This window comes from Populus euphratica, unplaced genomic scaffold, assembly GCF_000495115.2.
Source record: "Populus euphratica unplaced genomic scaffold, PopEup_1.0 scaffold6.1, whole genome shotgun sequence".
In the NCBI taxonomy this organism is placed as follows: domain Eukaryota; kingdom Viridiplantae; phylum Streptophyta; class Magnoliopsida; order Malpighiales; family Salicaceae; genus Populus; species Populus euphratica.
In genome coordinates this window covers 2,889,976-2,902,923 of record NW_011499849.1, presented here as the reverse complement: position 1 = coordinate 2,902,923, position 12,948 = coordinate 2,889,976, and the positions used below count along the sequence as shown (strand labels likewise).

The 12,948-nt window shown below is 30.9% G+C and overlaps 2 protein-coding genes across 4 annotated transcripts; both read right to left on the bottom strand.

Annotated features, from left to right (window-relative positions):
* Window positions 1–3,015: 3,015 nt before the first annotated feature.
* Window positions 3,016–7,102, bottom strand: LOC105120625 (coenzyme Q-binding protein COQ10 homolog, mitochondrial-like). Of its 2 annotated transcripts, XM_011018900.1 has the most exons (5): window positions 7,012–7,102; window positions 6,580–6,920; window positions 6,250–6,445; window positions 5,527–5,658; window positions 3,016–3,528 (listed from the first exon to the last, which is right to left on the bottom strand). In XM_011018900.1, exons 2-5 carry the CDS (start codon window positions 6,876–6,878, stop codon window positions 3,406–3,408), a joined length of 750 nt encoding a protein of 249 aa, XP_011017202.1. In that variant the 5' UTR covers window positions 6,879–6,920; window positions 7,012–7,102; the 3' UTR covers window positions 3,016–3,405. The 2 variants fall into 2 exon arrangements, with proteins under 2 accessions (XP_011017202.1, XP_011017201.1); XM_011018899.1 differs by lacking the exon at window positions 7,012–7,102 and having other exon boundaries at window positions 6,580–7,005.
* A 3,541-nt stretch (window positions 7,103–10,643) lies between these two features.
* On the bottom strand, window positions 10,644–11,660 carry LOC105120624 (uncharacterized). Of its 2 annotated transcripts, XM_011018898.1 has the most exons (3): window positions 11,570–11,660; window positions 11,138–11,478; window positions 10,644–11,003 (listed from the first exon to the last, which is right to left on the bottom strand). In XM_011018898.1, exons 2-3 carry the CDS (start codon window positions 11,434–11,436, stop codon window positions 10,766–10,768), a joined length of 537 nt encoding a protein of 178 aa, XP_011017200.1. In that variant the 5' UTR covers window positions 11,437–11,478; window positions 11,570–11,660; the 3' UTR covers window positions 10,644–10,765. The 2 variants fall into 2 exon arrangements, with proteins under 2 accessions (XP_011017200.1, XP_011017199.1); XM_011018897.1 differs by lacking the exon at window positions 11,570–11,660 and having other exon boundaries at window positions 11,138–11,563.
* Between the last annotated feature and the right edge of the window lie 1,288 nt (window positions 11,661–12,948).

Genomic DNA, 12,948 nt, shown 5'->3' with positions numbered 1-12,948 from the left:
AAACTAAAACTTTATATTGTTGATATAATTTTGAAGTTATAAGAATTTCAGTCGTTTGTTAGATAAACTCTCTCTAGTTTTCATCTTATAGATCCTCATACATGTAAATGCATATGTAAATATATCATGCTTGAACTCTTTTAGTGTGTAATTGATCAATAAGACAACTACTACGTACAAAGATGTGAAATATAATTGAATGATTAAGACAAGGCTACAAGCTTGTTTGATGAACAACAGGTTGTGTATATTTGTTTATAAATACATGTTTGGTGGGTAAATTTAACTGATTAGGTAATAATGAAAAGTAATTAGAGAGGTCGGTTTACTAAGCTAATTAAAAGCATGAATATAATCAAAGATACCAACTAATATACATCATTACCATAGTAATTGAGAGATGGGTGTGACAAACTCCTCCTTAACTATATGATAGAAAGAAAAAAGAAAGGAGTGGGGAAAAAAAGAGTTGAGTTATAATTGACTTCTTTAATTAATTTGTGTAACATGCACACATAATGACTGGATTTGATCGATGGCAGAAAAAATGAAGATGTTCTATAGTTGTTCATCATGATCTATGGTCAGAAAAATAAAATTGTGGTTGAGATAAAACTTTATAGATATCGGATATAGACGTGTGTTTCGCAAACTTTATAGATATCGGATATAGACGTGTTTGGTATTATATTTTAAAAATATTTTTTATATTTATAAATTATTTTAATATATTAATCTTAAAAATAATTTTTAAAAAATAAAAAAATATTATTAATATAATTTTTAAATAAAAAATATTTTAAAAAACAACAACAACCATATTCCACGTCCCAATCACACTTATAATCACAAGCATTCATCCAGTCAGAGAGGACCTACTATGAGCTTTCAGCGTACCACGTCACAATTTCCAGCTGGAGGATCCTGGAAAGTAGATGAATTATTGGAATGTGGATATCACAAGGTAAAAGGAATCTAACGACATTTATCACCATATGGGCATGGTCTCGAGATCATGACAGCTCTTGCTGCTTCCACCAAGACCTCCATCATATGCATGGTGATGGTGGGCTCATCATCATCGAATGATTACTTTCTCGGTGTCTGAATTAGATTGCCCTACTCTATAAAACTAGAACATTGCTCGTGTTTTAATGGAAATGAGGCAGTACTGGCTGGTGAGGGTGAACACACGGGGGTGAGGGTGTTAGCAAAAGGTCGACACCATTATGAATGATGGGGCAAGAGCATGGTTGTTTGGTTCCAGTCGGAGGCCGTGATTGATGACACCAGGGAAATGATGAAGCCATCATTTGATGAGGGAGTGTTTTCCTAGTGTGGAACCCGTCAAGATATATGGCCACCATGCACTCCTTGTCCATGATCCTCCACTCCCAATCCTGCCATGTCATTTTCATGAATTAATATTTATATCTAGCCTGTCATCCATTACTGCAACTCTCTCCCGCAGCCGCTCTTTGAGTTCTATTCCGATCCTCTCTTCACAGATTTTGAGGAGAGGGCAACTACCTTCCGAGCAAAAGAAATTTGTTCCTTGTAAGCTCGATGGAACTCTTATAGTTCAATTTAATTCCATGGGTTATACATGTTTTTTAGTTTAAAATCCTTTGAAGTGCATTTATTTGAATTCCAAATAAAATTTAATTGCTAAAAAATAACTAAAAACAAATCAGAGAAGAGACACCCTCTTATTTGCTACCCTTTTGAAATTGACATTAAAATATTATTTCAAAATACCCTTAATGCAAACTTGATTTCTTACCAAACACTTCGTTATCTCTTTCCTTCATTTTCTAACACTTTCTTTCGTATACTGGGATTACTGTAAAAATTTATAGGCTAATGTCTAAAATTTTTTGAGCTGGGTTCGTTTGACCAAATTGTAAATTGTAAATTGTAAAAAGCTCCCTTACATTTTATTTCAAGAACAAAATTGTATAATTTCATTGTCTCTATCACGTAAGCAACCATTCAGTGTACAACAAATGGCAATATCGTAATCTTATTGAAATATTTTTTTGAATATTTAGAATAACCATGTTTTGAATGGTTGATGAAAAATATGGGTTGGTAATATATTATTGAGGAGTTCAAGTTAAGTATGAAAGCTAGAGCTAATATTTATGCAATTATCAAAATTTTATTTTGTATAGTGATATCTCTTGAATTATTAGAGCTAATATTTTTTTGAATTTTTTCAACAAATATTTAATAAACAATTAATATGAGATAAGTCTATCTGTATCTTCTTTAACATACATATATTTCATGCCATTTTAAATAAATATAAGGTTCTTTTTAATAAAAATAAATTATTTATGTAACAAAAATGAATTATAAATTAAACTCAAAATAGTTAATATTGCTAATTCAATTTATTTCTACAGTATTCCAAACACTTGAATTTAATTTAATTTTGTGGTATAAGAATTGTAATAGATTATGAATTTAATTTAATTTTGGTTCCAAACATATTAATGTTTTAGTATCATTTCGATGATTATTTCTTGTATCAAAATCCTTTTCTCTTCTTTACATCAAACATGCCGAATAGAGCAAAACTAAATCGTCGATTTCGTCATGATATATTTCGTAAAAAACTGCAAGTTTTCACATAAACAAGTTACATTACATTACCCGCCAGAGTGCTGATGGTTACGTCCTATCTCTTTCCGTTCCTTGGATCAAGCCCAGATAAACTTGCCAAAACCTTGGGCCAACCCACGACGAGTAGCCATTCGGACCTTCAATGGCTTCATACTTGCCAACTTTCCAGCTTCAGAATCGGTTTAAAATCCATCCCTGTAATTGTTAAACCCAACAATTGATCGACATTAATGACCCTTGTTTACCTGGACATATAAACTTGCATATGAAGATACAACAAAAGCTAGTAGCCTCGAAACAATGCACGTATGATCGAAGGCTGATTTGAGTTCCTAGGCCCTAGCATGAGGTCGTGAGCAGGGCGGAGGTTGCTGTCTGCCAGACGGGTGGGAAGTATAAGTGAGTAACCGAGGCCCAATCAAATAAGAATCCAGTTACATTTATTGCTCAAGTTTACCTAAACAACGAGATTCCATATCTAGATATTGATGCAGAACTCGTCTTAGCATGGGTGGTATTTTAACTTGGCAATTAAATAAATAAAAAACTTGCATTTATGGGTATTCGAAACCAAAAAAGGCCTAATTAAAATCTGAGTGAAGTCAACAAGGGAAAGCCTAATGGGGCTAAGGTTGACAAAAAGCTTTGAATGACGATCAATAAAGAGATCAGTGTTCCGTATAGGGCAGTGCGCATGACGGGAATGTTAATCTGAACCTCGAGAGTGTTTTCGTATGAACTCCACGTCCAGCATCAGACCGTGCTTTATAAGAACTTTTATGCCTTCTCTCCGTAAGATTTCTCAAGGACTGAGACCCCCGGTCCATATATCAATCGGCAGCGCTCATTGAACGAACCAACCAGTCGGGAGACTACCTCCTTGAAAAACACGGATGCCACCTGTCAAACAAAGCCCTCACTAAATCAAGATATACCAGATTTTGTAAAACAATCTTGAAGCCTCAAGCATACTACAGATATTCTTTCCATGAGAAATATATGAGTGCTGACATGGTAAAATTATGCTGGTGACTGAATTTTGAGCTATGAGAAGATGACTAATCCAGAGTGACAGCAAGTCACTGCTATCCCCACCTATCCCAATTTAGGCTCGCCTTTTTCAATGACATTTAAAACTTATAAATCTGAAATGGCCCATCACTACTACCACAGTGATCCCAATCTACAACTTGCAGGCTGAGACTTTGAATAGTCATTCCAAAACAAGAGGTTTTGGCAATCCAGAATTTTCCTCCAATCTTTTCACCTGTCTTTTTCAAGGCAACGCAATCCTGGTGCGAATTACACCCAGCCCATCATACGATAAATCCATTCATATAACAACTCCATCATCCCATTCTGATGTAGTGTAACTAGAACTAGGAGGAGGCTAGAGAACAACGACGATAAAAGCAGCTCCTTCCCTCCATCTGCTTTGTTGGTTTGAGCTATATATGTAGTTTGTGCTTTATTTCATAAAAGAAAAGACCTTTTCTTTCCTTTTTTGAAAAAAAGGCCATATAAAAAACAGAGAGAGTCAATTTTGCAGGCTACATTCATCCTTTGATCATTGTAATCGTGTCCAAACTACAAACATGGACAAGAGCCAAGTGTACGTTCATAGGAGAGTGAACAGTTTTTTTTTTCTCATCCAGCTACATTTCCACTTTTCAATTTCAGGTTAGAAAAGTTCTTCAAACCATTATGAAAGTGCTATTGTCAATCTACAAATTTACAATTTTTTCCTCAAAACTAGCACAACAAATCACCCCCCTTCTCATATTTTTCATGCCAACCAATTTAATATTTTCAATTGGCAAAATTAGGCTTCTTAAGTTACTGTGACTAACTGTACCAGATATATTAACCAGGGAGGATAAATTTCCTATTCAAGTGTTGGAGACCCATATGAGAAATTACTAAAGACAGAATGATGCAATAAATACCTTTTCATATCAAAATGTGTCTTCATTTATCAAATTGCAAGTCTACTCAGCAACTACAGTTTACAAACTAAAATATTATCATCATTGCAAACTAAAACAATAGGCTCATTGGGACTTCTGAAATGCTTGGCCCCTCTTTGAAGAGCAGGTATGCTAATGCTTTTGGAATTTCTATATATACACATCATAGAAGCACAATAGATTGGAGTTTCATGTGAACTAAATTACTTTATTTTTAATTGGTGCATTTAACTTTGTGCAAAGAAATATGTGCGTCTGAAAAAAATTGATAACTCATTCACACAACTGACAACTACAAAATCACAGAGAAAAAGCTCTTACAGGAAAGTGGACACTGTTTTCATCCAATTTTGTGTCCAGTTTCCAGTTTCACTTCAGAATAATGCCCTCAAAAGATATTCAAAATGTTATTCTACATTATTTTTTTTGAGATTTTAATTTAAACATCACTTATAAGCATAAAACATGCATCATGAAGTTAGATATCAGTCACATTACAAGTGAGAATATTGTCGTTGACAAGGGGCATGGAGTTATTTTTGTATTCAGCATGCATGTGTAGTTTGATTGTTTTTTGATAGTATGCCACCTTATCCCACTTCAAATTGTAACTTTTCTATCAGTAATTAGTTTCTAATCCATTTTCAATATCTTAAAAGTTCCAATCAAGTTTATGCCTTGATAAAATGTCTAGTAAAAGTGTAAGCCAAGCTGCAAGATGTCGCGTGCCTCTTTTAAATTTCAAATGAAGCAATTCCACAGTTTTCATTTATTTAGTAACTTTTCTGCTAGCAAAAAACAAACACGTCATAAGAAGTATGTATATAATCATTTGCACAATGAGTGGTGAATGAAACATGCAAGAGAAGCATGTATTCAACTTCATAATTTCAAATTAAAACTAACAAATTCAAGAAAATAAGATCTTTACCTGTCTGTAAAGTGGTGACTGGAATTTGAAGTCCACTAAAAAATAAAGGTCACAAGATCCTGGAACTGGCCCCGGATTGAATTCCCATATATTTATCAAATGGTCAAAGAGGTTACTCTCTGATGAAGTTGTCTGGAAGTAAAGGACAGTCAAAAGTAACATTATCAACAAAAAAAAGACTTGAAAACTAATGATAGCAGCAACTTTAGTCTGAGAATAAGAAAATATATATATATATATATATATATATATATATATTCAATTGCAAGTATAAGAACTAACTCAGGTATTTAATACAGCAACTTTTCTGCACTAAAGACTTCCTGAACTGGCAGCAACTTCTTACTAAATAAGTGAGTGGTATGAGAATTGCCCTCGAGATTTTAATTCAAGTGTCTCAAAAAGCAAGCAGCGTAAAAACTACCGCAAGTTTGCTTATAATCAATACATGTATTAGAGACATTTGTTCAATCATATTTATTTGATGACAACATTGCTGCCTAATTTTGAACATTGATTTTCAACTTGCTTTTTCTCCTTCACAAGGGAAAATTTCTGGTTTTTTTATTTTTTATACCTCCTTTTACCTGCAAGTCTGAACTTCGATGTCAAAAAGAGCCACTAAAATTTCAGCCACACTCCTTGATTGAATCCACAATTAGCATTCTCATTCAGAGACATTTAATAGATGCAAATCTCACACCAAGAAGCAGTTGGGTTTACCTTGAGAAACTTCGGTCTCTTTAATTCTACATGAGAAACATAACTCTCGACGAGAAACTTAAAACCAATCTCCAACTCCGCATCAAATGATCCATCTGGGTACTGTTTCAGTATCTCCGACCGCTGACACCACGGTACAAACCCATGATACAGATCAACGGCAGCAACCACATCAAATAACTGCTCAGGAGAATACCTAAATTCCAAAAAAATAACACAGCAAAAGAGCTCAGTCATAAAAAAAAAAAACTAATTTCCAAATTTGCATTGCAGTATTAAAATCGTCAAGGTAATAAAATAAGAGTTAGTAAAATGAAATAACTAAATTACCCTAACACGCGCCTCTCTTCGTAAACCTTCGATAAAACACCGCCTTCTTCACCGTCACCGCAGCCAAGAAACCCTCGTTTTATAGTAGTGTTATTGTACAAATTTCCTGATGCGAGATCAAAATCTTTCCGGTTATTGTATGTTACTCTACTAATTGATGGTTTCAGGATACCGGCAAGGCTACTCAAGCATCGAGTTTGATCGAATTTGTGGCTATTATGATTTATTGTGGACCTGAAGAGATGTTTCCATACATTTTCACGGGTTATTAAGGAACGGATTGCTTTCGAGGTTGACATTGTAAATATAGGTGAATGTTGATTTTGGATGAATGAAAATCACTGCAAAAAATTGGAGAAAATTGAATGAGATAGGGACGATTTGAAACCCTAGAATTTTGGGGTGAAGAAGAAGAAAGGACAGGGAGCGTACATTGTTAAAAGACCACAAATAATTTATTGCCACAGCGAAGGGCGCCAATTTGGACAGCAACGCGAGACCGATGGACGGATGGAGGATTGGATGCGCGTATAAGTTGGTTTTCATAATCACACTATATTGGTATATTCATGTTAAACGTGATTAATTTGATAATATAATAAAAATTAAAGCAATAATAATAAAGATAAATTAAAAGAATATTTTCCCATACAGAATTGAATTAACATGCAAAATTTATTATCTGAAAAATAAAATCAAGATAGACCCGTGTAAGAATGGAATCTTGAAAATCAATTGTAAAACAAATATTAAAAAAATTAAATTAACTAAGTCAAATCTTTTAAGTTTGTAATATGAAAGATTGAAAAAATTCTGATTAATAAAATATTAAGATAGGAAATAAATTAAAAAAAATTAAATTAAAAAATTAAAAGCAAAACAAATAATAATAAAAATTAAAATTAAATTTGATATATAATAAAATAAACTAAAGTATCGAGAGGTGTAATTAAAAAAAATCAATTAAAAAAATTATATAAGATATTAAGAGATGCAATTAAAAAGATAATTTAATTAAAAAAATGATTAAAATACTAATAATTAAAACAATGAAACCAAATCTAAAAGTTGAAAAAAATAAATGTGGGTTAAATTAAAGAAAAAATTAATTACATGGGTTATTTAAAATAAAAAAAATAATAAAAAAATTATATTTAAAAAAATCAAAAAATTGTTTTAAAAATCAACAGGGAAAAGACTAACTCCAGGGGAGATAAAAGAATGAATCGCCACTCATATAAAATTTGATATATTTTTACCACAAACACTACCTAATGATAACGATGTCGCTGTAAGGATTTAAAATCTCATCGTTGAAAATAGAGTTTAGTCACCAAATAGCTCCATAAGTATCGTCGAAGGATTACAGGAGCACCTAAACACAACCGTCTGTTTCAGATAAAATAATATTTTATATGTGCCAAATACTAAATTGTCCTTGTTCAAGCTTGAAAATTAAAAAAAAATTAAAATGATAAGTACACCCCTTACCAAAGCAAAGGCAATTATAATTCAAGAGTATTTTAATAATTTTACTGTGCAGCTGAAAATGTTGAAAGTACCCCTACCCGCCAGCGGTTAAGTTCTTGCCACTAGTGGCATCTCAGTAATTTCACTATTACCCCCGCTTTCAAGATCACATGTAATGTTTATAGGGAGAACTACCCTTAGATCAGGAGAGAAAAGTACTAATTCAAGAACAACTCGAACAAAAATCATCTTTTAACTATTATAACCTACAATAATAACGAGTTTGTGTGCACAATCATAAATGCAAATTAAAATAAGTAACCCTTTTAGTTTCTTTTGATAACAGATTTGTGTGTGTGTGTGTGTGTGTGAAAAGGTTTATAAATTTACGAGATAAAAATGTAACAAATCGAGACTCTTTTTTTCACGGCTGGGTGTTTTACTTTTATCAATTTAAGTTGTCATTTGTCAGTAAAGTTCTTTGTCAAATCTCTCATGTTTGGTCCTCAGTGATGTGTCCATTAAATGATTATTTTACATCCTCGGTTAGAGAACCATGCTGCATCGTGGATCAAGAAATAAAAAAAAAATTACCTCAACCAAAAATATATATATATATATATATAAATAGTTTATAAAGAATTATTTGGATTTTTTTAATCGAATTTAATAGATTAATTTTAAAATTTAAAATTTAAATTTAAATTATATATAAATTATCCCAACTTGAATTAATTAACTTACTTGATTCGAAGAAGATATTCGATTAGTAAAAAAATTAAATTTTAAACAAAATAATGAAATTGATATAAAAAATCTTTTTAATTCAACTTATTATCTAGCACAAGTTTAAAATTAAAATATATTGGAGTAGTTTTGATTTGATTTAGTTGACATGTTTGGTCCAAAAATAGCCTGATAAGAAAAACTAAAACCAAATTTAACAAAAAACACCCTCCCAGCTCAACTCATTACTTTGCTTAGATTTAAAATTAAATTATATGGAAATAATCTTCATGTGACATAGTTAATTTAATCAGTCTAAAAACAATCAAATAACTATTAAAAAAAAGTCTAAAGATGAAATTGAAAAAATAAAAAATGAAATTTAAATTCAAAAATGAATGAAAATAAAATGAATGAGGAACTAAATTATTATTTAAAAAAAAAAAAAAGAATTTTTGCTAATATTGTTTTTTTGTGTGTGTGATGATTTCTTCAAAGCAGTTCTTTTAATTATCTTTTCATCATGCTTGGTCCATCTTCTTTCGATTGCTACTTGTTTTTTTAAATAATTTTTAAAGCTATATATTTTTTTAATTTCATAATTTTTAATTTTTTTATGTCAAATTCAGTCTCTAATTCTATTTGTTTCTATTTTTTTTATATTATATGATTTTTAAAAAATTTTATAATATTATTGTCTTTTTTTAATTGCTATTTTTTTTTTTACATTGGAGAATAATTTCAATTGATATTTGTTTTTTTTTTAATTTTATCCATCAATATTAAATTGATCGAAGATTAAATTTTTTGATTGAACCTGGGTCCAGGATTCTACATACTATGAGCATGAGAGATTAACCTGGATTTGGGAGATTCACTCGGATTTTGCATGTTTTTTCTTTATCCTTTTTTTAAGCTCATATTTTAGTTTCATCATTTGATGTTTGTGTAGTTGTAGATTGGCTCCACTGTTATTTTTATTTGCTTTCTATATGATTTTAATAATTTTTTAAATGACTTAAGTTCTCTCAAGTCTTTTTATTTGTTATTCTTTATTGAATTTAGTTTTTTATAAGATTTTTTTAATGAAATCACATTAATTGATTAAATATAAACATGAAATGCTCACTTCATGAAAAATTTGTGATATTAAGGGAATAGCTAGTAATATTTTATTAGTTACTTCCTAAGACTACTATGAAGAAAGAAACAAATAAAAATAGAAAAGAAAAAATAAAACTCATACATATTGAAAGTGATAAAATATATCTAATTAGGATTTTTATCTTCTACTTGTATTTATTTTTTTCTTTATAATGAGCCTAAGAAGTAACTAATATCAAATGTCATTAGTTACTCCATGAGCACCTTTCTCACTCATTTCATAATATTTTTCTTTGTTTTCTTTCTTGGTTGTGGTTTCAATGGCATATGCAATCTCTTTTAGTGTCATCATATTGACATTAACACCTTATTTATCAACTCGTTTTAATTTCTTCTCCTTCAAAATATGATATTAAAAGTTTATTTTTTATAGTCAATCACTACTAGTTTTTTTATTTGTTGCTTTTTTTATTGCCTTGTAGGTATTTTTTTAAATTATAGTATTAAATTTATTAAATCTAGTTAAATTAATAACCTGTAACTGAAGTCCTAATTTTTTTTTTTAAAGAAAAACACGAGTGTCACTTGATTTTTCAAGTGTCTCAAAAAGCAAGCAGCGTAAAAACTACCGCAAGTTTGCTTATAATCAATACATGTATTAGAGACATTTGTTCAATCATATTTATTTGATGACAACATTGCTGCCTAATTTTGAACATTGATTTTCAACTTGCTTTTTCTCCTTCACAAGGGAAAATTTCTGGTTTTTTTATTTTTTATACCTCCTTTTACCTGCAAGTCTGAACTTCGATGCCAAAAAGAGCCACTAAAATTTCAGCCACACTCCTTGATTGAATCCACAATTAGCATTCTCATTCAGAGACATTTAATAGATGCAAATCTCACACCAAGAAGCAGTTGGGTTTACCTTGAGAAACTTCGGTCTCTTTAATTCTACATGAGAAACATAACTCTCGACGAGAAACTTAAAACCAATCTCCAACTCCGCATCAAATGATCCATCTGGGTACTGTTTCAGTATCTCCGACCGCTGACACCACGGTACAAACCCATGATACAGATCAACGGCAGCAACCACATCAAATAACTGCTCAGGAGAATACCTAAATTCCAAAAAAATAACACAGCAAAAGAGCTCAGTCATAAAAAAAAAAAACTAATTTCCGAATTTGCATTGCAGTATTAAAATCGTCAAGGTAATAAAATAGGAGTTAGTAAAATGAAATAACTAAATTACCCTAACACGCGCCTCTCTTCGTAAACCTTCGATAAAACACCGCCTTCTTCACCGTCACCGCAGCCAAGAAACCCTCGTTTTATAGTAGTGTTATTGTACAAATTTCCTGATGCGAGATCAAAATCTTTCCGGTTATTGTATGTTACTCTACTAATTGATGGTTTCAGGATACCGGCAAGGCTACTCAAGCATCGAGTTTGATCGAATTTGTGGCTATTATGATTTATTGTGGACCTGAAGAGATGTTTCCATACATTTTCACGGGTTATTAAGGAACGGATTGCTTTCGAGGTTGACATTGTAAATATAGGTGAATGTTGATTTTGGATGAATGAAAATCACTGCAAAAAATTGGAGAAAATTGAATGAGATAGGGACGATTTGAAACCCTAGAATTTTGGGGTGAAGAAGAAGAAAGGACAGGGAGCGTACATTGTTAAAAGACCACAAATAATTTATTGCCACAGCGAAGGGCGCCAATTTGGACAGCAACGCGAGACCGATGGACGGATGGAGGATTGGATGCGCGTATAAGTTGGTTTTCATAATCACACTATATTGGTATATTCATGTTAAACGTGATTAATTTGATAATATAATAAAAATTAAAGCAATAATAATAAAGATAAATTAAAAGAATATTTTCCCATACAGAATTGAATTAACATGCAAAATTTATTATCTGAAAAATAAAATCAAGATAGACCCGTGTAAGAATGGAATCTTGAAAATCAATTGTAAAACAAATATTAAAAAAATTAAATTAACTAAGTCAAATCTTTTAAGTTTGTAATATGAAAGATTGACAAAATTCTGATTAATAAAATATTAAGATAGGAAATAAATTAAAAAAATTTAAATTAAAAAATTAAAAATAAAACAAATAATAATAAAAATTAAAATTAAATTTGATATATAATAAAATAAACTAAAGTATCGAGAGGTGTAATTAAAAAAAATCAAATAAAAAAATTATATAAGATATTAAGAGATACAATTAAAAAGATAATTTAATTAAAAAAATAATTAAAATACTAACAATTAAAACAATGAAACCAAATCTAAAAGTTGAAAAAAATAAATGAGGGTTAAATTAAAGAAAAAATTAATTACATGGGTTATTTAGAATAAAAAAATAGGAATAAAAATTATATTTAAAAAAATCAAAAAATTGTTTTAAAAATCAACAGGGAAAAGACTAACTTCGAGGGGGGGATGAAAGAATGAATCGCCACTCACACAAAATTTGATATATTTTTACCACAGGAACTACCTAATAAGGACGATGTCACTGTAAGGATTTAAAATCGCATCGTTGAAAATAGAGTTTAGCCACTAAATAGCTTTATAAGTATCGTCGAAGGATTACAGGAACATCTAAACACAACCGTCTGTTTCAGATAAAATAATATTTTATATATGTCAAATACTAAATTGTCCTTGTTCAAGCTTGAAAATTACAAAAAAAAAAATGATAATAACACCCTTTACCAAAGCAAAGGCAATTATAATTAAAGAGTATTTTAATAATTTTACTGTGCAGCTGAAAATGTTGAAAGTACCCCTACCCGCCAGCGGTTAAGTTCTTGCCTCTGGTGGCATCTCAGTAATTTCACTATTACCCCCCCCTTTCTAGATCACATGTTATGTTTATAGGGATAAAATCATCATTTAACTATTATAACCTACAATAATAACGAATTTGCAAATTAAAATAAGTAACCCTTTTAGTTTCTTTTGATAACAGATTTGTGCGTGCGTGCGTGCGGGTGTGTGTGTGTGTGTTGGGGGGGGGGGGGGGGGGGAAAAAA

Coding starts and splice junctions, on each gene's coding strand:
- LOC105120624 (XM_011018898.1), bottom strand. CDS start 11,436: ATGTCAACCTCGAAAGCAATCCGTTCCTTAATAACCCGTGAAAATGTA. Junction 11,004..11,137: donor GAAGAGAGGCGCGTGTTAGG/GTAATTTAGTTA, acceptor TTTGGAATTTAG/GTATTCTCCTGAGCAGTTAT.
- LOC105120625 (XM_011018900.1), bottom strand. CDS start 6,878: ATGTCAACCTCGAAAGCAATCCGTTCCTTAATAACCCGTGAAAATGTA. Junction 5,659..6,249: donor AGAGACCGAAGTTTCTCAAG/GTAAACCCAACT, acceptor CTTTACTTCCAG/ACAACTTCATCAGAGAGTAA. Junction 3,529..5,526: donor AGTCACCACTTTACAGACAG/GTAAAGATCTTA, acceptor TTTGTTTGACAG/GTGGCATCCGTGTTTTTCAA.